The sequence below is a fragment of the Scyliorhinus torazame genome, chromosome 2, assembly GCF_047496885.1.
Source record: "Scyliorhinus torazame isolate Kashiwa2021f chromosome 2, sScyTor2.1, whole genome shotgun sequence".
In the NCBI taxonomy this organism is placed as follows: domain Eukaryota; kingdom Metazoa; phylum Chordata; class Chondrichthyes; order Carcharhiniformes; family Scyliorhinidae; genus Scyliorhinus; species Scyliorhinus torazame.
Genome location: NC_092708.1, coordinates 188,573,992 through 188,598,810, shown reverse-complemented (window position 1 = coordinate 188,598,810; position 24,819 = coordinate 188,573,992). Strand labels below are relative to the sequence as shown.

At 46.9% G+C, this 24,819-nt stretch overlaps 1 protein-coding gene across 4 annotated transcripts in view; it reads right to left on the bottom strand.

Moving 5' to 3' along the window:
* LOC140394299 (NEDD8-conjugating enzyme UBE2F-like) overlaps positions 1-24,819 on the bottom strand; it is a 571,886-nt gene that overhangs the window by 67,926 nt on the left and 479,141 nt on the right. For all 4 annotated transcript variants that reach the window (XM_072481459.1, XM_072481467.1, XM_072481484.1 and 1 more), the window contains one exon: positions 14,215-14,282. In XM_072481459.1, coding sequence (XP_072337560.1) covers positions 14,215-14,282 — 68 coding nt within the window. The remainder of the gene's footprint in view (positions 1-14,214; positions 14,283-24,819) is intronic.

Sequence of the window (24,819 nt, the reverse complement as noted above, 5' to 3'; positions counted from 1 at the left end):
AGGGAGGAATGCCTAGTTGGTAGATGGTTGTATCAACAAAAAGTTGGTACATCTTGGAAGTAGACCACAGGTACTCGAATGACCCCATCCCAGATATCCTGGCAAGCAGGAAGTAGGGAAGAGCTTGACGGTTGGAGGAGCCTTTGGGCAAAGAGGAGGTCTTGACAGCAATACGGCAGATGCAGACAGAATGGTCCCAGGACCAGATAGGTTCCCGGTGGAATTTTACAAGATGTTTGCAGGACAGCTGGTGCTGTTTTTGGTGGGGATGTTCGAGGACTCGGTAACATGGGGTTCCCTGCTTGAGACGCTGATTCACTTCTATTAAAAAAGATAAGGACCCTGTGGAATATTTATCTACTTAATGTGGATGCCAAGATACTGGCCACGGTATTAGCACTGAGGTTGGAACCATGGCTTCCTCTGGTTATTGGGGAAGATCAGACGGGTTTTCAAAGGCCGGCAATTGCCGCCTAATGTACAGCGATTGCTCCATGTGCTGTTTTCCCCATCTGAGGGCCCGAACCAGAGGTAACCGTCTCAATGGATGCTGAAAAGGCATTTGATAGGGTAGAATGGGGGAATCTTTTTGTGGTCTTGGGAGAGGTTCGGGTTGGGGCCCAAGTTTGTGTCTTGGATATGACTGCTGTACAAGGCCCCATCAGCTAGTATCTGCACCAATACCATGAGTTCAGGGCACTTCCAATTAAATAGGAGAACGAGACAGGAGTGCCCTATGTCCCTCCTCTAGTTTGCATTGGTGATAGAGGCCGTTGGTAACCGCTTTGAGGGAATCAGTAAGTGAAGAGGGATAATGAGGGGAGGGGTGGAGCAGAGGGTGTCCTGTATGCTGACAATCTTTTACTTTGTGTGACAGATCCGGTCCCCACCATGGGCGATATCATGGAACTGCTGAGGTGCTTTGCTCTTTTTCAGGATACAAGCTAAACTTGGAAAGAGTGAATATTTTCCAGTTAACCCCCCGGGGAGGGGAGTCAATCTAGGGGTGCTATTTTTTCATATGGCTGATTACAGCTTTAGGTATCTAGGGGTCCAAGTGGCCCAGGATCGGGTCCACCTCCATAAACTGAACTATACGAGCTTGGTAGTTAGGATCAAGACCAATCTGCAAAGGTGGGATAATGTGTCCCCTGTCCACGGCGGTCAGGGTCCAGTCAATTAAGATGAACGTTTTGCCAAGATTTTTGTTTTAGTTTCAGTGTTTACTGGTCTTTCTCCCTAAATCATTTTTTGGGGAGTCGAGAAGTTGATTACGTCCTTAATTTGGGTGGGCAAGAACGTGAGGATTCATAGGGCAGTCCTTCAAAGGGATAAACAGTCAAGAGGCTTGGCGTTGCCGAACCTGATATTTTATTACTGGGCAGCTAATGCGGAGAAGGTGTTGGGTTGGTCCAGGAGCCACGTGGGTGCAGATGGAGTAAAAGTCGTGAAGAGGGTCTGATCTGAGGGCTTAACTGTTGATTCCCAAATTTCTTTCTCTGTCAGTCTGGCCTCAATAAAAGTTGAGATGGATTCGCACGTAAAAATAAGTTATTTATTTAGCTTGCAAGCTTGATTCATTTCATAGAAATATAAGAGACATCCAGTTTCCTATATCCCAGAAAGCGAATGAACAAAGAAACAAAGGGTTCTCTGCAAATCAATTCAAATGGTATCAAGTTTCACATACTCGACGCCCATAGGTCAGCCTATATCCCTCCTGACCTGTTTGATCTATTCTGATTGGCTCACTTCCAATCCCTTTCTCTGGCCCCTATCAATGCAGCATCACTCTCATAGACACACCTCTTCCTGCTTTTTCCATGCGGTCTCAAATCCCTTTGTCCCTAACTGCCAGAATCAAAGTGGCTTATTTCTACATTACATTAACTAGTATCTCTAAAGTAACTATTTTATATCACATTCGTCATAACGACGGCTACGCTCCCGTTCTCACCGACAAAGTATTCGGCAAATCCAGTGGTTGTTTCCACTTTGAAGACATTCCACTTCCGCTCACAGGGCCAGAGGAAGGGAGCACTTCCAGTATTAATGGAAGGATTATGTTGGAGGATTCAGTGTCAGTGGAGGGGGTTAAGGCTAGGTGGGAGGAGGCGTTTGGACCCATATCAGATGACGAGGTGTGGAGTGAGACCCAGCGCAGGGGAGGGGGATAAGTTAAGGGGGATGGATTGGGGTGTGAGGGGTTAGTTTATGTTTTGGGGCATTTATGTGTGTATTCGTGGGTTAGTCTTTCTTTTTTGATATTATATAAAGAGAAAAATGTGAATAAAACTATTTTTAAAAAAAAGGTTGGTGCCCAGTCCATTACTCATTAGAAACAGTAGATCGAGAAAGAAAGCATTATAGCATCCACTGCAGTAATGCTTCCCACCTTTAGCCTGATGTACGACAGTCATTCCACTGGGCTATTGGAAGCAGTATGTGAACTAGTCTGACTGCTGGGCATCATGCAATCAGAGTTACAGCCCTACCACTACAACTGGTCTTAGTCTTGTGGCAAACCCACTCACAAACTAGAAATATATAATCATTGTTGGGTCAAAATACAGTATAATTTTGCAGTTTAAAGCTGCAAATCCAAGAATTTATATTACCGGCCAATGCCAAGGTGATTTTCCAATCGCATTCAAGCTGGAAGGAGTTTAAAAAAAATCAATCTGCTCATTAAGACAATACTGAGAATGTGCACCAAGCACAGAGATGGCAGTATAATAAGGGATTCAAATCATGCCTGAAGTGTGGAGTGAGTGTGTACACTTGTATATGAGCATCTCACTAGTCCCATTCCAATACAGTGTCCTTGCCGAATACTTTCAACTCATTTGTAACAAAGTCACTAATTTTGTAAGAGTGATTTTGGTTCTCTTGGAGCCTCCCCTGTTTTTCAAAAAGCCATTATGCTACTCTTATTTAGTTTTGGACTAAACTAGTGCAAGTTATTTTTCACCACATTATTTATCTCAATGTAGACCACCACCATTGATTTTTACTGTGCTCTGAGGTACCTCTTCTAACCTTCCTCAATGTGAACACTTCCAACTCAAGGTAGCCATTCTGTTGGTACTATCTGTACAACACACCGTTTCTATTGCATTACAGGACTGGGTACAGACCCAATGACGAAATCTCAATATTGGAATACTGAATAAATACCCCGAGTAATATCGTTGTACAGTAGGCATCTGTGCTTTGCCCATCTCCACAATTACCAGCTCTCGAGATCCACAAGCTGAATCTCTTGCAACACCCTTTTCCAGCTATCTTTTCTTCTATGACCTTTCAATTCTCTCCGGTGCTTCGGTTACATCCCTTTACCCTTAAAAATGTGCTCCTTTTTAACACTAGCCAGTCATGATGACTCCTTTGATCAGGTGCTGCCCTCAAAGAATTTAAATTTTATTTAGTTCGACCTCTTTGACTTTGAATTGTCAGATGCTGTCCTTTTTATAAATTGGCTTCAATCTGTTCCAAGATTTATTTGCTTTGTCAATAAATGATTTCTCAGGTTTATACAGTTGTAAGCTGTATTTGGTGCTGCAAGTTCATCAGTTTATTTAGAACAGGTTTATTCAAGGCCAATAAAGTCCAACGATTAAGGGAATTTTTTGATTATTTTTCATCTTGCTGGCTCTCTCTCACCGTTACTATTATGCAGTGGGCGCACGATGTGACTGCGAGCACTCTGAGGCAGCAGGCACTGCCCTTGGTAGTGAGCACACCGGAGAACTCGACAGCTGCAGATGACAGCTCATTACATCAGCTTTGGCCAAGGCTAATATCTAACTGCAAAAATATCCATCAGCATTTCCCTTATCTAAAGGGCAAAGAATTGCTGATGCAATATTTGCAGATCCCCCACTACAGCTGCAGTCTTTCAACTGAAGTTACCAAACTGATCCTTCTTCAGCAGAAACCTTACCAAATTCAGCAAGAGAGGAAACAAAACAAAACAGGCAAAAGCTGAAAATCGTAAACACAGATGGCAAACACCACAGCAGACAGGGTATGCAGCATGGCATCTTTATCGTCACTCCTCAGTTCCTCTTCATCAAAGTGAAGCCCATAGGGCAAACAGCTAAATCGTACCAAAATTTAACACTTGAAACAACCAGAAATGCTTCTTGCTCTGGTGGGCATGTAGTCCCACAGTAATTCATTAATTTTGCTGCATTGACAGCTTATATTTCTCAGTTTTAGTTGGGTCTACCTCTTGCGTCATCATTCAAGTCCAAGCTACTTTTATATTTTTAAATGATCAAGTGTCTCGGTATTATTTCACTGGTGATCATTCTACCGCCCAATAGTTTTCTGCCAAGCAGTTTGCAGGTAATTTAACCCACAGCGTATGAGGATTTGATTTGGTTCACCACCCCCTGCTCCCTCTCCATTTTTCAAATATGCTGCTTTCAGTTCTGATGAAGAGTACGCAGCAAAAAGCTAATTATTCTCTTCAAGCACTCTGACCTGGTGACAGGTGTAGGATTAATTAATGTGAAGCACCCAAAGGAATGACAGCACACAGGAAGCTTTACTCTGTACCTAACCCTGTGCTGTACTTGTCCTGGGAGTGTTTGATGGGGACAGTGTAGACGGAGCTTTACCCTGTATCTAACCCTGTGCTGTACCTGTCCTTTTTTAAAAAAAATGTATTTGGTTCCAAACATGTAGCAAACAGTAACATATACAACACCCTCCACAACCTCACAGTCCACAGTTTAAAAAAAAAAATTATTTATTCTCCTTTTTCACATTTTCTCCCAAATTTACACCCACCAACAATAAGCAATAATCAGTAACAAATATGTCAATCCCCATATCAATAACAGCGATCCCATCCTCCCACCAAACCCCAAACATTAGCCGGCATGTTCACACAAACAAATGACAAAAAGGAATCAGGAATCACCCATAGTCACCATCAACACACACCACCCACCTCCCCCCTACCCTCCCACCCCCACCCCCCCAAACTAATGTTCGATGTTATCCAGTTCTTGAAAGTGCATGATGAATTGTAGAACTCCTCCATCCTTCCCCTCAGTTCAAACTTAACCTTCTCAAGAGTCAAGAATTCCAACAGGTCCCCCCCACCACACCAGGGCACTGGGTGGAGAGGTTGCGCTCCATCCCATCAGGATCCGCCTTCGGGTGATCAACGAGTCGAAGGCTACAACATCTGCCTCCGCACCCGTTTCCAACCCTGGCTGGTCCGACACCCCGAATATGGCCACCCGGGGGCACGGGTCCAGTTTCACGTGCACCACTTTAGAAATTACCATAAAAGTCTTCTTCCAGTAATCCTCTAGCTTTGGACAGGACCAAAACATATGAACGTGATTAGCGGGCCCCTCCCGCAACATTCACACACATCTTCTACTTCTTCAAAGAATCGGCTTATCCTCACCCTCGTGAGGCGTGCTCGGTATACCACCTTCAGCTGTATCAGCCCCAATATCAGCCCCAACCTCGCGCACGAAGTGGAGGCATTCACTCTCCAGAGCACCTCACACCAGAACCCCTCCTCCATATCCTCTCCTAACTCTTCCTCCCACTTTGCTTTGATCCCTTCCAGTGGTGCCTTCTCCTCTTCCAAAATAGCTCCGTAAACCGCTGACACTACCCTCTTCTCCAGTCCCCCTGTCGTCGGCACCTCCTCCAGCAATGTGGAGGCCGGCTCCTCCGGGAAGTTCTGTATCTCCTTTCCGTCAAAATCTCGAACCTGCATGTATCTAAACATTTCCCCCTTCGCTTCCAGCTCCTTCAATCCTGCAAACCGACCCCCAAGAAACAAATCTTTTAGTGTCTTAATCCCGTTCTCCTCCCATTACTGAAAATTTCCATCCCACTTCCCTGGCTCAAATCTGTGGTTCCCCCGAATCGGCATTTCCCTTGACCCTGCCCCCAACCCGAAGTGTTGGCGAAACTGCCTCCAAATTCTCAATGAAGATATTATTACCGGACTCCCTAAGTACTTCCCTGGGGCTATCGGGAGCGGTGCTGTTGCTAATGCCTTCAATCCCGACCCCCTGCACAAACTTTTCTCCATTCTGACCCACTGGGGATCAATCCCTCTGACGCAGCTCCGCACCTTCTCCACATTCGCCGCCCAGTAATAATACATCAGGTTCGGAAGACCCAAACCCCCTGCCTGCCTTCCCCTCTGTAGCAGCACCTTTTTAACTCTGGCCACCTTCCCTCCCCATATGAACGACATAATCCTTTCCTCAATCTCTCTGAAAAAAGCCGTTGGCAGGAAAATCGGCAGGCATTGAAAAATAAACAGAAATCGCGCCAACACGTTCATTTTAACTGCCTGTATACGACCCGCCAGTGACAGAGGGAGACTGTCCCATCTTGCCAGATCAGCTTTCACTCTCCCCACCAAAGTAGAAATGCTGACAGTCTACAGTTTGTACAATTTTTCCCCTTATACCCCCTACCTTCCGCCCCCACCCTCGACGAACAGTTTCTCAGACATTGTCATGAACAACCCCTACCATGTCTTGAAGCCCTCAGCCGACTTCCTCCAACCACCCATACATGTCCCCAGTCCTACCCACTCCTGATTCATCCGGGAGCTGTAGTTGCTCCAATCGGGTGTACTCCGGCAACCTGGGAAACGTCCTCCACTCCTTTCGTGCAAAGTCCCCCACCTGCATATATCTAAATTCACTCCCCCTCAGCAACTCAAACCTCCCGCAACTCATCCAGACCTGCAAACTTCCCTTCCAAATACAAGTCCCTCAGGAAGAGTTCCACCATCAGAGGAAGGAGATGCAGGAGGATTGTTCGAAGGCCATTGATGGTGCTGTTGCATCCATGAAGGGATCGGAGAAGGTGGAGAAATGTTTGGAGGCACAGGGCCGCAGATCCGAGAGATTGAGAAGGTGATGTCGGACAACAGCGACTGGATGGCATTGGAGGTGAAGGTGTGGCTCTTTGCAGGACATTGAGAGCAAAGGTGGAGGAGCAGGAAAATAGGTTGAAAAAGTAGAATCTGCGGATAGTGGGCCTGCCTGAAGGAGTGGAAGGTGCGAGTTCCACGAGGTACGTTTCGAGGATGCTGGCGGGGCTGGTGGCGGAGGGGGTGCTGGACAGGTCTCTGAGGCAGAAGTCAAGAGTGGGGGAGCCGCCGCGGGCGGTGATTTTGAGACCCTACAAGTTTGTGGAGGAGAAGGAGAAGATTCTGCAGTGGGCCAGGGAGAAGCGCAACTGCGAATGGGAGGGGAACAAGGTCCGAATATACCAGGACATTGGAGCTGAACTGGCAAAACGGCATGCGAGTTTCAACAGGGCCAAGGCAGTGCTGTATCAACAGCGCACCAGGTTTGGAGTGCTCCACCCGGCGAAACTATGGGTGACCTATGAAGGCTGGGAATACTATTTTGAGACCCCAGAAGTGCCAATGACTTTATCAAGGAGCATAAACTGGGCTAGAACTGAACTGAACAGGTTTGGGAGACAGAGGTGCGAGCACTTTCAAGTAATTGTGAACACGGGTAGAGTGGGGGTTGGAGTTTTTCCCCCTGTTTCCTCCGGTGGAGAGGGTTTTTTCTTCTTTTCCCTGTCGGGTCGACAAAGGGTAGCAGGGGTGAAAAGTTTGTAAGGGGATGACTGTGCCCACCCCTCCTGCTGCCTGGGGCTGTGTTTTTTCTTTTTGTTTGTCTTTGGGGGAGGTGACCTATGTTCGAGATGAGTCTTTATTTGGATGTGAGAGGGTGAGGTCGGCGGGGAGCCTTCTTCACAGAACAGAGGCGAGAGGTTGGGTCTGGTAAACGAACAAGACCCTTGGCAGCACATTCATTTTTACCACCTGCCGGGGGTCACGGTGGCGCAGTGGTTAGCAAAGCTGCCTCACGGCGCTGAGGACCCGGGTTTGATCCCGGCCCTGGGTCACTGTCCATATGGAGTTTGCACATTCTCCCCGTGTTTGCGTGGGTTTCACCCCCACAACCCAAAGATGTGCAGAATAGGTGGATTGGTCACGCTAAATTGCCCCTTAATTGGAAAAAATAATTGGGTACTCTAAATTTATTTATAAATGATACACGTGTGAGGAGTACTCCCTCCCCTCCAGGGATCAACCACTCTCATACACTCCATAAATCCTCCCAACTCCTTTGCCATCCTCAACCTTCCCATTGACTTGGGGTTCGATCTGTTCACTCTTGGTTCCACACACAGTTAAAATTTACACCCATAATTAACTGGTGTGTATCCAGGCCTGGGATCATTCCCAGTAAATCCCTCACAAACGCCACATCGTCCAGATTCTGCACATATATGTTGACTAGCACCACCGGCATCCCCTCCAGCATGCCACTCACTATCACATACCTTCCCACCCTGGGTCCTGCACTTCCTTGGCCCCCACACACCCCATTCTTTTGTTCAACAAAATGGCCAACCCCCCCGTGACTTCGAGTCAAACCCAGACTGAAATACTTATCCCACCCGCTCCTTCCTCAACCTAACCTGATCCTTCACCCAGAGATGTGTCCCTTGTAAAACGATCACCTCTGCCTTCAAACTCCTCATGTGTGCAAAAACCCAAGACCACTTAATCGACCCATTCAATCCACAGACGTTCCACGCTACAATTCTTACCAGAGGCTCCGCCTCCACTCCCCTCGGCCATCTGCCATCATCCCCCTCCGGCTCTGCCTCCTCTAATAGCACCCTTAATTGGGCCCATCCAAGATGGTCCCCCTCTCCGTCCATGTTCACGCTCAATCTCCAACTCTGCCACTTTGCAATCCCCCTTCCCCATCCCTCCCCCCTGTCCCCCGCCTGGCTGCCACTCGAGGCTCCTCCCCCACCTCACCTCCATTCACCAGCATTACCTGCCAGCATGGCAGCTCCTGCTCGAAGATTCCCCCCTCCACACCCCTCTGCGCCCCCCCCCCCTCCTTAGCATGCGCAAACGGTACCCCTACCAACCCGAATGCCCCTCAGCCGGCAACGCCACCCAGCGTGCCCCACCATACACACCCCTTATCTGTAAAGAGAAAACACCCAAAATCGCAAATTGCCCCCTCCAAAAAGAAAAACACCACAAACGGCCACCCCCCACCCACCCCCAGTTTATGGTCCCTTAAAAAATTATTGGTCTATTTTGGCATTGCAAAATAGTATTCCCCCCTTCAAAAGTGAACCACAGTTTCGCCGGCACAGCACCCCGAACCGAATCTTCTTCGGTACAACACCGGATTGACCCTGTTGAACCCAGCACGCCTCTTCGCCACTCTGCACCAATATCCTGATATATTCGGACAGGATTCCCTTCCCTTTCACAGTCTCCCTTCTCCCTGGCCCATCGTAGAATCATCTCCTTCTCAACAAATTTGCGTAACCACACAAACACTGCCCATGATGGCTCCCCCGCTCTCGGCTTCTGTCTTAAACACCTGATTTGATTTGATTTGATTTCACTGAAGTACAGTGAGAAGTATTTTTCTACGGCCGAGGGAACGTACACAGTAGGTACATAGTAGACAAAAAGAATAATCAACAGAGTGCATTGACAAATGGTACACCGACAAACAGTGATTGGTTACAGTGCGGAACAAGGGGCCAAACAAAGCAAATACATGAGCAAGAGCAGCATAGGGCGTTGTGAATAGTGGTCTGACAAGGAACAGATCAGTCCGAGGGGGAGTCGTTGAGGAGTCTTGTAGCTGTGGGGAAGAAGCTGTTCCTATGTCTGGATGTGCAGGTCTTCAGACTTCTGCAGCTTCTGCCTGATGGAAGGGTCTGGAAGAAGGTAAAGCCTGGGTGGGAGGGGTCTCTGACAATGCTGTCTGCCTTCCTGAGGCAGCGGGAGGTGTAGACAGAATCAAAGGAGGGTGGCAAGCTTGTGTGATGGGTTGGGTTGAGTTCACCACACTCTGCAGTTTCTTGCAATCTTGGGCCGAGCAGTTGCCATACCAAACTGTGATGCAGCCGGATAGGATGCCCTCTATGGCATATCTGTAGAAGTTTGTGAGAGTCAATGCAGACATGCAGAATTTCTTTAGCTTCCGTGGGAAGTAGAGACGTTGTTGGGCTTTCTTGACTGTTGCATCAACGTGAGTGGACGAGGACAGACTGTTGGTGATGGTGACCCCCAGGAACTTAAAGCTATCGACCATCTCCACTTCGGAGCCATTGATGCAGACGGGAGTGGGTGTCGTTCTACGTTTCCTGAAGTCGATGATCAGTTCCTTGGTCTTTCCGACATTTAGAGAGAGGTTGTTTTCGGTACACCATGCAACTAAGTGATTTATCTCCCTTCTGTAGTCTGATTCGTCGTTGTTTGAGATACGACCCACCACAGTCGTATCATCTGCAAACTTATAGACTGAGTTGGAGTTAAATCTAGCCACACAGTCATGTGAATATAGGGAGTACAGTAGAGGACTGAGCACACATCCTCGTGGGACCCCGGTATTGAGGACTACTGTGGAGGAGGTGCTGTTACCTATCCTGACAGATTGCAGTCTGTTGGTGAGGAAGTCAAGGATCCAGCTGCATAGGAAGGGGTCAAGTCCAAGATTGCAGAGTTGGGTTATAAGTTTTGTCAGGATAATGGTGTTGAATGCAGAGCTGTAGTCTATGAACAGCAGGTGGGCCCTGTCCACCTCTGGGGCCTTATCCAGCACCCACTCCTCCACCAACCTGGCCAGCATCTTTAACAGATATTTTGTGGCACTTGTTCCTTCCACACCCTCTAGCAGCCCCACAATCTGCAGGTTCTGCTGCCTGGACCCGTTTTCCTGCTGCTCCACCGTCACCCTCATTGGTCCCCCAGTACCCCCACCTCTGCCTCAAAGGGGACAATCTGAATCACCCTGGTCGGTCACCACCTTCTCGACCTCTCGTAACAATGCCCTTGTGCAGTGTGGAGGGAGCTTTCCTTACTTTCTAACCCGGTGCAGTACTTGTCCTGGGAGTATTGGATGGAGTCAGTTTAGAGGGAGCTTTACACTGCATCGACCCCCGTGTTGTACCTGTCCTGGGAATATTTGATGTGGACAGTGTAAAGGGAGCTTTACTCTGTATCGAACCCCGTGCTGAACCTGTCCTGGGAGTATTTGATGGCGACAGTGTGGAGTGAGTTCTGCACTGTATCTAACCCTGTGCTGTACCTATCCTGGGAGTTTTTGATGGGGACAGTGTTGAGGAAGCTTTGCTCTGTACCTAACTCCGTGCTGTAGTTGTCCTAGGAGTGTTTGCTTTTTTTGCTTTTGCATTCATACAGTGCAGGAGGCCATTCAGCCCATCGAATTGCAATGACCTGAGAAAAGTATACCCTACTTTGACCCACACCTCCATCCTATCCCCGTAACCCAGTAACCTCATCTAACCTTTTTGGACATTAAGAGGCAATTTAGCATGGCCAATCCACCTAACTTGCACATCTTTGGACTGTGGGAGGAAACCGCAGCATGTGGAGGAAACCCACGCAGACACAGAAGAAAGTGCAAACTCCACACAGACAGATAGTCACCCGAGGCCATAATTGAACCCGGATACCTGGTGCTGTGAGGCAGCAGTGCTAACTAATGTGCCATTATGCTGCCCTTCGAGTTGAATCTATCAACAACCCATCTGCTTTGTTCGGACTCATGGGATTCTCCCATTCCTCCTAGAGAGAATGTTCACTCCATTCATTGACAGAGTGGACTCCTCCTTTCCCATGGGATCTGTTGTGGTATTCCCGGTTGTTGGAGTTGTACCTTCTTTACATTTGAATGTTCCTCAACCTGGAGTTTGATTTCCAATGTTTCCTGTGACCTTGTGGCCGTGGTGAGTTGATGATCACTTCTCGCCTGCTCCAACGTCACCTTGCTGCTGTGCATTTCAGCTGGAAATTGCAGTTTGGTTGCCAGTGTTCCCAGGTTGTGTGACAACCACCGTTGGAGCCAGAGATTGGAGCTCATGGTTTTGCTGCTGTCCGATCTCACATGTGTCTTCCGCTTGAAGTGTGGTGGAGCTTATTTTGGCTGGTCTGGCCAAAGAGGAGCGTTTCCTGCTATCTGCAAAGGAGTTAGACAAACTGGCTCTGCGAAGAGTGAAGACAATTCGGAGCTGAAGTTCCAGTCGAGAATATCTTCACTGGTGGATCTCGTGGGATCCTCCTGTTCTGTGTAGTTGGCGACAGAGGCTGTTTGGACGACTTCTGTCATTTTGAGGTCAAAGGCAACCCAGATATCCCTGCTCTAGTGAGAAAAGAATTGGTTTTGAAAGATGTAGTAAATTTTGAATATTTGTTTGTCATTGTACCGGGTTGGTTTTAGGACTATATCAATTGGATTCCACCAAAGCCATATTGTGGTATGCCTATCGTTCATAGCCATAGGTCTTTCAGCCATGGTAACTTATCTGAGAGGACTGTAACACTGGCTCTAATTTGAAATTGGCGAGGTGACCATTTACTGAGATGTCAGCATTCTGTAAGGAGAATCCGAGATCTTCCATCTCACCAAAGAAGCATGATTGGGTGTCTTCCAGGTGTGGTGTCTCAGTCTCACAGACTGTTCTGTGGTCCTCTGTACTTCCCAATTTCTCGGTCCTCTGACTCTGAATCCAATCAGATGCACGATGGGTCTCCACGTGCTTTGGTGGTGTCCTTCAGCTGAATGGTGGATTTTTCCTCTGCCCTTCAGCCTCCATGTCTGCAAGGACATTTTTTTTAGGTGATCTCCAGCTGTCTTCAATTCAGACTTGCTGAGCTCAGATTAGAAATTGAGTTTCTTCGGTTTTTCATGCTGTGAGATTTCGGGGTCCTACTCCAGCTGCTCTGTGCTTTTCCATCTTTGCTACCACCATGTTGTAAGTTCAGTCAGTCAGTCTCACAAAGAGGTTCAGAGGATTATAGGTTGAACAGTAAGTAGTGCTTATTGGTAACATATAACTATTTATATATCTGCAAAGTACAGCCCAGTCTAGTAGCTCATTTCATGCTGCCTTCTACACAAGTCTCTCCAAACAGCTCAATCCCATCTACAGCCATGTGACTCTCTATGTTTGATGGGGACAGTATAGAGGGAACCTCGTTCTGTATTTAACCCCATGCTGTACCTGCCCTGGGAGTGTTTGATGGGGACAGTGCAGAGGGAGATTTACTCTGTATCGAACCCTGTGCTATACCTGTCCTGGGAGTGTTTGATGGGGACAGTGTCGAGGGAACTTTCCCCTGTATCTAACCCCGTGCTGCACCTCTCTTGGGAGTGTTTGATGGGGACAGTGTAGAGGGAGCTTTACTCTGTATCTAATCCCGTGCTGTACCTGTCCTGGGCGGGTTTGATGGGGACAGTGTAGATGGAACTTTACTCTGTATCTAACCCCGTGCTGTACCTGTCCTGGGAGTGTTTGATGGAGACAATGTAGAGGGAGCTTTACCCTGTATCCAACCCTTTGCTGTACCTGCCCTGGGAGCGTGTGATGGGGAGTGTCGGGGGGGCTTTACTCTGTATCTAACCCCGTGCTGTACCTGTCCTGGGAGTGTTTGATGGAGACAATGTAGACGGAGCTTTACCCTGTATCCAACCCTTTGCTGTACCTGCCCTGGGAGCGTGTGATGGGGAGTGTCGAGGGGGCTTTACTTTGTATCTAACCCCGTGCTGTACCTGTCCTGGGAGTGTTTGATGGAGACAATGTAGACGGAGCTTTACCCTGTATCCAACCCTTTGCTGTACCTGCCCTGGGAGCGTGTGATGGGGAGTGTCGAGGGGGCTTTACTCTGTATCTAACCCCGTGCTGTACCTGTCCTGGGAGTGTTTGATGGAGACAATGTAGACGGAGCTTTACCCTGTATCCAACCTTTTGCTGTACCTGCCCTGGGAGCGTGTGATGGGGAGTGGCGAGGGGGCTTTGCTCTGTATCTAAGCCCGTGCTATGCTCCATGCTGAGTCTGTGGCACTTTGTTTCATTGGTTTTATATTAATGGAAACTTTTTGTCTTTCATCGGATGTGTGTGTCATTGGCAAGGTGGGCATTTTTCAGCGATGCCGACTTAAAATGAAAGACAAAAAAGAACAAAATAACCATTTCACCTGCATAAAGATTCTTCACCTTGATACGCAGAAAGATTTCCATATAAACAAGACAAACTCAGACAGAACATTCTGGTTCCAGGTCTGCCTGTTTTGCCCTTCAGGCTATACAAATGATTAAAAAAAAGAAAATCAGCAGAGCTCCTCTACTCACCACCATATTGTAGGCTTCTGGAACATCAGTTTCAAACTGGAACTTGCCACCCTGGTAATACCCTTCATCTGTTAACAGATAGGCAATAAGTTCGGATGGAATATCATCAGCAATCCCAACATATAACACACATTTGCCACAAATACACTGTTACAATCTCAACTGCTGTTAATACTGGAAATGTCAGATTCCAGAACGAATCCTGGTTTGATAGATCCTAACTTATTTTTAGAAACCGTGGAGGTTGGTTCATGAACAAATTCACAGGAGTCTGATGAAAACTTTTAATACAAAGAATAACATTTTTATAACAAAACATGAATGATATTGCACCAGACAAAAAGGTTACAAAGAGCTCAATATAAAAATAAGACGATGATTCAAATTCCCACTATTCCTTTATCCTTGCAATATCTTTACAGACACATAAACCAGTGAAGAGTTACCACCAGCTTGGGACTGACGCAGTTGCAGCTGGTTTTCTTCCGATGAATTCTTTAAAAAAAATAAATTTAGAGTACCCAATTCATCTTTTCTAATTAAGGGGCAATTTAGCATGGCTAACCCACCTAGCCTGCACATCTTTTGGGTTGTGGGGGCGAAACCCACGCAAACACGGGAGAATGTGCAAACTCCACACGGACAGTGACCCAGAGCCGGGATCAAACCTGGGACCTCGGCGCCGTGAGGCAGCAGTGCTACTCCGATGAATTCTTAAGCAGTCACTTAATGCTTCACACCCAACCCGCATCTCTCCCAGAGACATCCAAAAACTGCACTCGCAACTCACTGTTCCTTCAACTGCAGAAGAAACAAACAATTTCCCTAAACTCAGTCAGAATTCTAGTCACACCTCTGCTAAACTGATCACTTGTCTGAGTCTTATAACTGATTATTCAGTTAACCACTGTCCCAATAGCTTTGTAGTTTTGCATTCCCGAGTTTAAAATCCCTGGGCTGGACTCTCTGTTCCTGAGACTAAGTGTGATGCTGGGGCATGATTCAAGGACTTTCACGACAGCAAAACTGGCGCTGAACCTGGATCGATTCAGTGACTGTGGTGGGGCTAGCACTGGCCCCACGTGGAAGACATTTGATTCCAATGCAAAAAAATAATAAAATGGTGGTTAATCGGGAGACTGACAAGCTGCAACCGCATATATATATATATATATATATATACAAGCCAACAAGGCGGCAGTGTTGTGCTGGAGCACGCCCATCCTGCAGATGGGTCGGCTGGGGCCAGAGCGTACCTAGGGGAGTGCCCGATATGACCGTGGCCCTAGTTCACACTGGGCTGTCAGCGACTGCGCAGCTACATGGCTGCCTTTCCGGTTGTGGCAATAGTGTTCCATGCCCGTCCACCTTGACTCCACAGTCCACCTCCTGGCCACCCACCCAGGCCCTGGCAGAAGGCCCCCCGGCCAGCGGCACAACTGTCAGCCAACTATGGCGATGTTGGACACTTTCCGTTACCCTTCTCTCTCCCTCAGCAGCCATGACGCTGGTTTCACGATTTTTAAAAGGGCAAGTGATCCAGGCCATCGGGAACTCAGCCCATCGGAGTAGGAGCATCGTGGAGGCCCGGAGAATACCGGTCAGGTCGTTAATATGCAAAAGGTGTTTACTGGCTGTCCTTTCTGGAACGCATTGATGTTGCTGTAAGGTGACGGAGAATTGCAATTTGGCGTCAAATCGGCACCCGCCGTGAATTTGGCATCGGAACCTATTCTCCCCCCAATCGCGTTTCCTGATTTTGGCATCAGCCAACGGAGAATTCTGCCCCCCGTCTTTTTCTCTTATCTACATTAAACACTAACCCTACACTACAATCACCAACAAACAATCAACAATAACAAATACAATGTCAATCCCCCGGCCAACAATCCCTTCCTCCCATCAATCCCCAAACAACCCTCAACGTTTTAAATACAAACATCAAAGAAAAGGAATCTGGAATCCACCGTCACCCCATACATAGTCACCAACAACATACACAGTCCAAAGCCCCCCCTGTCCTAACCTCTCCCCATAATGTTCAATGTCATCCAACTCTTGAAAGTGCATAATAAACAAAGCTCATGAATTGTAGAACCCTTCCATCCTTCCCCTCAATTCAAACTTCACTTTCACAAGTGTTAAAAACTCCAGCAGGTCCCCCCGCCACGCCATGGCACAGGGTGGAGAGACTGACCTCCACCCCAACTGGACCGACCTTCGGGCGATCAACGAGGCGAAGGCTAAGACATCTGCCTCCGCACACGCTTCCAATCCCGGCCGATCCGATACCCCGAATATGACTTTCAGGGGACTCGGTCAAGTTTCATAGGTACCACCTTCGAGGTTACTCTGAACACCTCCCTCCAAAACCCCTCCAGCTATGGACAGGACCAAAACATCGGAACGTGATTTTTGCCCCCCCCCCAACAACGCTCACAAATATCCTCTACCTCCTCCTCAAAGAGTCATCTCACCCTCGCCTTTGTGAGGTTCGCTCTAAACGCCACCTTCAGCTGTATCAGCCCCACCCTCGCACACGAAGTTGAAGCATTCACCCTCCGGAGCACCTACACCACAACCCCTCCTCCATACCCTCCCCCAACTCTTTCTCCCACTTCGCCTTAATCCCCTCCAGCGATATCTTATCCTCCCCCAGAATCACCCCATAAATCGGCGACACCACCCCGTTCTCCATTCCCCCTGTCAGCAGTACCTCTTCCAGGGTACAGGGTGGAGAGACTGACCTCCACCCCAACAGGACCCACCTTCGGGCAATCAACATGCACTTCCAATCCCGGCCGATCCGATACCCCGAATATGACTTCCAGTGGACCCCGTGTGGGGGCCGCCGCCACCGGAAAGCTCTGTACCTCCTTGCTAATGAAATCTCGGACCTGCATATATCAAAACATTTCCCCCTGCCCCAACCCATATTTTGCCCCCAGCTCCTCCAGTCCTGCAAACCGGCCTTCTAGAAACAAATTCTTTAATGCCCTGACTCCCTTCTCCTCCCATCTCCGAAAACTCCCATCCCACTTCCGTGGCTCTAATCTGTGATTCCCCCAAATCGACTTCCCATGACCCCGCCCCCTGTCTAAAGTATTGGCGCAACTGCCTCCAGATTTCCGGCGTCACTACTACCACCGGACTCCCCGGGGTCATCGGGAGTGGTGCTGTTGCCAACGCCTTCACCCCCGACCCCCTGCACAGACTCTCCTCCATTCTAACCCACTGGGAGTCCCCCTCTCTAACCAGATCCTCACCTTTCTATTCATGTACCTGGAGAAACTTTTACCGTCAGTTTTTATGTTCCCTGCAAGCTTACTTTCGTACTCTATTTTCACCTTCATAATCAATCCCTTGGTCCTTCTTTGCTGAATTCTAAGCAGCTCCTTTTCCTTTTTGTCTGACTTTCCTAAATACGGAGTATACCTGGACATTCAATTCCCATCCCTGGTTACCCTGCAGCCATGTAACCACTGTGCTACCGTGCTGCTCCCACGGTAGGAATTTGGAGCATATTGGGGACAGGATAGGGGAGGGGAATATTCTGTTAAACATGTTTAATCATGTGTCATAAGCAGCCTTGCGGAGTGGAGGAGAAATAGCTGAGAGTTTTAGAACCATAGAACTCCTACCGTGCAGAAGGAGGCCATTCAACCCATTGAGTCCGCAAAGACCCTCTGAAAGAGTAGCCTATCTAGGCCCACTACCCTGACCTATTCACGTAACCCCATAACCTGCACATCTTCAGACACTAAGGGGCAATTTAGCACAGCCAACCACCTAACCCGTACATTTTTGGACTGTGGGAGGAAACTGGAGCACATGGAGGAAACCCAGGCAGACACGGGGAGAAAGTGCAAACTTCACAGTCACCCAAAGTGGGAATTGAAACTGGGTCACTGGTGCTGTGAGGCAGCAGTGCTAACCACTATTCCACCATGCCGTCCAGAGCTTTTCCAGAAATTAGACTCCTGTTTGTTTTTTTTGCCTTGCTCAGGAGTTGGGCATTACTGGGTACTGAGGATAGGGGCGAGGAGGCAGTGATAGAGTCACAGAGCAGTAGACAGAAACTTTCACACAGAGCATAAAGAAATGGTGTGTGAGAGGCGATGAGCAATTAAAGGATAGAGAGAGAAAGAAAAGAGCGGGTGGGTGGGAAATAATTTGCCCAACTTGCTTTTGTTACTTGTGCTTTCACTCTGTACTCTCCAGATATAGAGATTCTGTTAAGAATTGGAGAAAATTAAGATTAAAAAATGAAATTGGGATAAAATAAAAAGGGGAATTGATAAGGGCAACTGTCTGCAGGTTGTTTTGTTTTGCAAATGGAATACCAGCGAGAACAGCAAGTGTTTGCCTATGTGACTAGGGGAAAGCAATGGGGTGTAGAAGAAAGTGGAGATAAGGGAATTGGCACTTATATGCTAAAAGCTGGGTTCACAGAGTGGGTAACATCAATGAGAAAGAATGATTTTTCCATTTGAGAAACGACACATTAGAGACAGCTACCATCGCAATCACACCCAGCTGCAGAAAACAGTCACCCCTAAAAACAAGCTATTGCTAAAATGGAAGCTGGTTAAAATCCAAAACTATTATGTCTTCACTGAAACGGAAAACCGTTTCCCAAATGAAGGAAACCGGAGCACCCGGAGGAAACCCACGCTGACACGGGGAGAACGTGCGAACTCCGCACAGACAGTGACCCAAGCCAGGAATCAAACCTGGGACCCTGTAGCTGTGAAGCAAGAGTGTTAACCACTGTGCTACAATGCCATCCTTATAGTTAAGTGCACTGCTGTAGTATTGAGGTCCTCCTTGTCACGTGTTTTTCTTTAAAGTTAATAAACAAAGAACAAAGCAAAGTACATGATGTGGAGATGCCGCCGTTGGACTGGGGTGAGCACAGTAAGAAGTCTGACAACACCAGGTTAAAGTCCAACAGGTTTGTTTCGATGTCACTAGCTTTCGGAGCACTGCTCCTTCCTCAGGTGAATGAAGAGGTATGTTCCAGAAACACATATATAGACAAATTCAAAGATGCCAAACAATGCTTGGAATGCAACCATTAGCAGGTGATTAAATCTTTACAGATCCAGAGATGGGGTAACCATAGGTTAAAGAGGTGTGAATTACATCAAGCCAGGACAGTTGGTAGGATTTCGCAGGCCAGATGGTGGGGGATGAATGTAATGTGACGTGAATCCCAGGTCCCGGTTGAGGCCGCACTCATGTGTGCGGAACTTGGCTATAAGTTTCTGCTCGGCGATTCTGCGTTGTTGCGCGTCCTGAAGGCCGCCTTGGAGAACGCTTACCCGGAGATCAGAGGCTGAATGCCCTTGACTGCTGAAGTGTTCTCCGACTGGAAGGGAACATTCCTGCCTGGTGATTGTAACGCGATGTCCGTTCATTCGTTGTCGCAGCGTCTGCATGGTCTCGCCAATGTACCACGCTTCGGGACATCCTTTCCTGCAGCGTATGAGGTAGACAACGTTGGCCGAGTCGCACGAGTACATACCGCGTACCTGGTGGGTGGTGTTCTCACGTGTAATAGTGGTATCCATGTCAATGATCAGGCACGTCTTGCAGAGATTGTCATGGCAGGGTTGTGTGGTGTCGTGGTCACTGTTCTGAAGACTGGGTAGTTTGCTGCAAACAATGGTTCGTTTGAGGTTGCGCGGTTGTTTGAAGGCAAGTAGTGGGGGTGTGGGGATGACCTTGGCAAGATGTTCATCGTCATCAATGACGTGTTGAAGGCTTTGAAGAAGATGACGTAGTTTCTCCGCTCCGGGGAAGTACTGGACGACGAAGGGTATTCTGTCGGTTGTGTCCCATGTTTGTCTTCTGAGGAGGTCGGTGCAGTTTTTCGCTGTGGCGCGTTGGAACTGTCGATCGATGAGTCGAGTGCCATATCCCGTTCGTACGAGGGCATCTTTCAACGTCTGTAGATGTCTGTTACGCTCCTCCAAGAAAAGTACAGCACAGGAACAGGCCCTTCGGCCCTCCAAGCCTGTGCCAAGCATGCTGCCCGTCTAAACTAAAATCTTCTACACTTCTGGGGTCCATATCCCTCTATTCCCATCCTATTCATGTATTTGTCACGATTATCCTTAAACGTAACTATCGTCCCTGCTTCCACCACCTCCTCCAGCAGCGAGTTCCAGGCACCCACTACCCTCTGTGTAAAAGACTTACCTCGTACATCTCCTCTAAACCATGCCCCTCGCACTTTAAACCTATGGCCCCTAGTTATTGACCCCTCTACCCTGGGAAAAAGCCTCTGACTATCCACTCTGTCTATGCCCCTCATAATTTTGTAGACCTCTATCAGGTCGCCCCTCAACCTCCTTCGTTCCAGTGAGAACAAACCAAGTTTATTCAAATTCAACATTTATTGATTGATCACAAAATGGATGGACTACTCCTCCCGGGTTTGCCTTCTTTTTTCACTGTGTACCAAATTGAAAATGTACACTGCTAAGAACCGGTGTTCCAAGTTACCCCTCTGGGTTTAGGGATATCCTCGTATTTAACATCAATGGGGTTCTTAACAAACATTAGTTCCCTATGTAGCCCTTGGACCTCATTAAACAGGCTGTCAATGTTATTTATCACAGGCACCTCTCAAAGCCACACAAATTACAAAGTCAAAATAATACCACCCAAAATAAAAATGACTGCACCTGGTTTGAAACAAGAGCCCATAGATTAGACAGAGAAAAAACACAAAAAGTATTGAATTCAACCATCTCCAATCTTGTTACAACCCAGCCTAGTCTGTGTTTCATGAATTCCTGCTTCCCTGATTCATTTAATGTAACAATCTTTATTGTGAATACTATTAACCTTCGAGTTAGATGGACTGTCAAGCAAAATGAGCGGTCTAATACATATTGAGTTCTGCTGTGTCTCAGCACTGTGTAATTTAGAATGCTTGCAAAACACCCCAAGAATGTTACAATTGATTTTATACAATGGGACACTCTCGGATCCTAAGAAATAGGAATAGACTATTCGGTCCATCAGGTCTGCTCTGCCATTCAATAAGGTCATGATTGGATTGTGGCCTGAAACTCCATTTTCCTGCCTGCCCTCCCCATAGCCTCAACTCTCTTGTGGATCATATATCTGGAAATGTGACTGCTGCCTTCTCCATGTTCTTCCCCAGCGCAGAATATCTGCTTCTGGCCTGCACAAAGCAGATTAGCATGAAGAGACTCCCCACCCAATCCTATTTTCCCTCTTCCCTCAGGGATACGCCTGGGGTATGGACAGCTAGACATGTTACTCAGCTTTGGGCCAGGATTGTTAATTAAATCAGGCAGCAAGAGTTTTTTTGTCCAGTTTTGAACCACTTCTATTCTTGGGCGTTTCTGATAAAAATATCGAAGCCAGATCCATTTGAAATGTTCTCTCTGGTACCAAAAAGAAATTCAGTGTCGTCACCAGTAAGGCCTGGAAGTTAAAAGCAAAACACAGCAAGAGCTGGAAGTGCTCAATGAAGTGCAATCCAGATGGAGGGGAATGCACCAAGTCACTTCAGTTAAATTAGCTACAAGCAGGGGAATATTCACTGGTGCAAGGAGAGCTGGGGTGGCCCAGCTAGAGTCTACCGACAAGAAAATTCAGCCGAAAGTGGGCATCAGACAAAAGGTCAGGGAAAGAGGCAGCATCAAAATAAATCTCAAACAGAACAGACACCATCTCAAATAAATAGCTTACTAAATAAAGTGCAGAGTACCCACTACTGATATAAATAGTCCAGTAAAATACATGCAAAAAAAATAACAGATCAGGGAGATACTTAACTCTAGAATTGGGAATGAATGAATGGAGCCAATACATACAGAGACTAAGATAGACACTGGGGATAAAAACGAATTCAAATATCACTGAAATATTAGGGAATGAGCTGCAGAAAGTACGTCAAAACAAATCTGGTCAACAGGCGGGGGCCAGGAAAAGAGAAAGGGAGAAACAGAGAAAGAAACATATTAGATTTCTCCTGGGATGAGTCTGTTGTGTCTCAGTGTTGATTTTATTAGCTATGACAACCTATTGCTAATTTGAAAAATGGAAACCATACTAACCCGCAAATAAAACCTCAACTGATGCATAATACAATTTTATTCATAATTAAAGTCTTTCACTGTGATTTATTGTAGGATTTCTGGCATTTCACAGCCCTGGGTTTTGAAGCACTTGCATTAATGGTTACATTAATCACAAAGCGCAGTGTTTTTCTCAGAATTCACCACATTCTTGATCCTGGTATCTCTGCAGCCTTGAACACTCTTGTGGCAAGACATGGAATATTTAGTCCATCTCTGCCCCACCCTTTCCTGAAGGAATATTTGCAACCACTTTCTAATTACCCAGGGACGATAGAAGTAAAGGCTCATAGCATAAGAAGCCATTCAGCCCATCGGTGTGCCAGTTCTTTGCTACAGCTACAACTATCTCATAATTAATTCCATTGCCCTACATTATTTTCCCTGTTGCCCCAACATCCAACCTTAATCCCATTCTCTTTCCAAGCCTTTTAGTAATCCCAAACAAATTCCACTGCCTGCATTCTCCCTATATCTCTGTATCGATGCCAAACGCATCCCACACCATCCTGCTTTCCACTTCATAGAAACATAGGAACAAGAGTAGGCCATTCAGCTCCTCCAGCCTGTCCCACCATTCAATGAGACCATGGCTGATCTGTGGCCTAATCCAAACATCTCCTGCCTTTGGCCCATATCCCTTAATATCTTTGCTTAACAAAAATCTATCTCAGATTTAAAATTAACAACTGTTCCAGCTTCAACTGCTGTTTGTGGGAGAGAGTTCCAAACATCTACCACCCTTTGTGTGAAGAAGTACTTCTTAATATCTCTTCTGAACGGTCTAGTCCTAATTTTTAGACTATGCCCTGCTAGTTTTAGAAACTCCAACCAGTGGGAATAGTTTACCTTTATCTACCCTGTCTTTCCCTGTTAATATCTTAAATACTTTGATCAGATCACCCCTTAACCTTTTAAATTCGAACAAAAACAGACCTAATTTGTGTAATCTGTCCTTGTAACTTAACCCCTGTAGTCCAGGTATCATTTTTGTAACCCTGCGTTGCACTCCCTCCAAGGCCAAAATATCGTTCCTACAGTATGGTGGCCAGAACTGCTCATAGTACTCCAAGTGGGGTCTAACTAGCGTTTTGTGTACTTGCAGCTATTTCCCTGCATCAATCCCAAACTAATCCTACTTCTCCACTCTCCATATCCCTGTACCAATTCCAAAATAATTCCTTTGCCCCATTCTCTCTTTCACCCTGTAACTATCTCAAATGAATTTCACTGCCCTATTTTTATTTCTCAGTGTTAATCCCAAACTAATTCCCTTGCCCCGCTCCTTCAATCGCCTTGCGTCAAACCCAAACTCAAGTCAGTTATGGCTCAGCTGGTCGCACTTTCACCCCAGTGGCTAAAGGTTGTGGGTTCAAGTCGCAGTCCAGGACTTGAGCATAAATTCTATGCTGACACACCTGCGTTGCACAATCTCCCCGTGTCTGCATGGGTCTCACCCTCACAAGCCAAAAAGATGTGCAGGGTAGGTGAATTGGCCATGCTAAATTGTCCCTTAATTGGAAAAAGAGAATTGGGTACTCTAATTTAAAAAAAAAAACATCTGCACACTGAGGGAGTGTTGTACTGTTGCAGATGCTGTCTTTTGGATGAGATGTCTGCCCTATTGGGTTGTAGCAAAAGATACCAGGGTGCTATGTTATAAAGAATTAAGGAGTTATCCTTGGTGTCCTGGTCAATATTTATCCCTCCATCACTATCACAAAAATGGATCATCTGGTCATTATCATATTGTTTGTGGGATATTCCTGTGTGCAAATAGTCTGCTGCATTTTCTATATCACAACTGTGTTCATGAATGGTGCTACATAAATATGTCTTTCTCTCATACTCTATGCCTCAGCCCACGGAGTTTAGAAACACCTGATTCGCAGTTGGTGGGTGCATGTAGTTATTCTACTCCAGTGCGGGTATGTTGAAGATTATTTGGAATTCTCCTAACTGAGGATCTCGGTGACAGCAGTACTGCAGCGTTATAACAGAGCATATAAACTTTGCAAGCATTTGTTTGGCAGAGTGGAAAAACAAGTGTGTCAATTAGAATTCTTTCACCGCTCGGCCGCTCATTTGCAACAAAAATCCACTCCCTGGAATCAAACAACAGCCCAACTCAACAGGGAGCCTAATTCAAGGCCAGTATGCAGAACCAACTGTATGTGTGAGCTCAGTCTGTTGGAATGGCATGGTGAAACAGGATAATATGAGCAGGGACAGCGATTATCAAAGCATTTTCTAGCACTGTACTTGTGCCATAGATGGAAATTACACTGAGACCATTCAGCCTCTTGTGATTTCATCAATCACAGCCTCACAGCTGACCTTCATGGCTCTTGATCCCATTTCCCTACCCCTTCCCCGTATCTTTAAAGATTCTTCCTTTCCATGTCCCTATACAATTCTCTTTTAAACAATGCCAGTTTGTCTCCATGGCTCCTTATATGGTAGTAATTCTGCGTGAAAACATTTC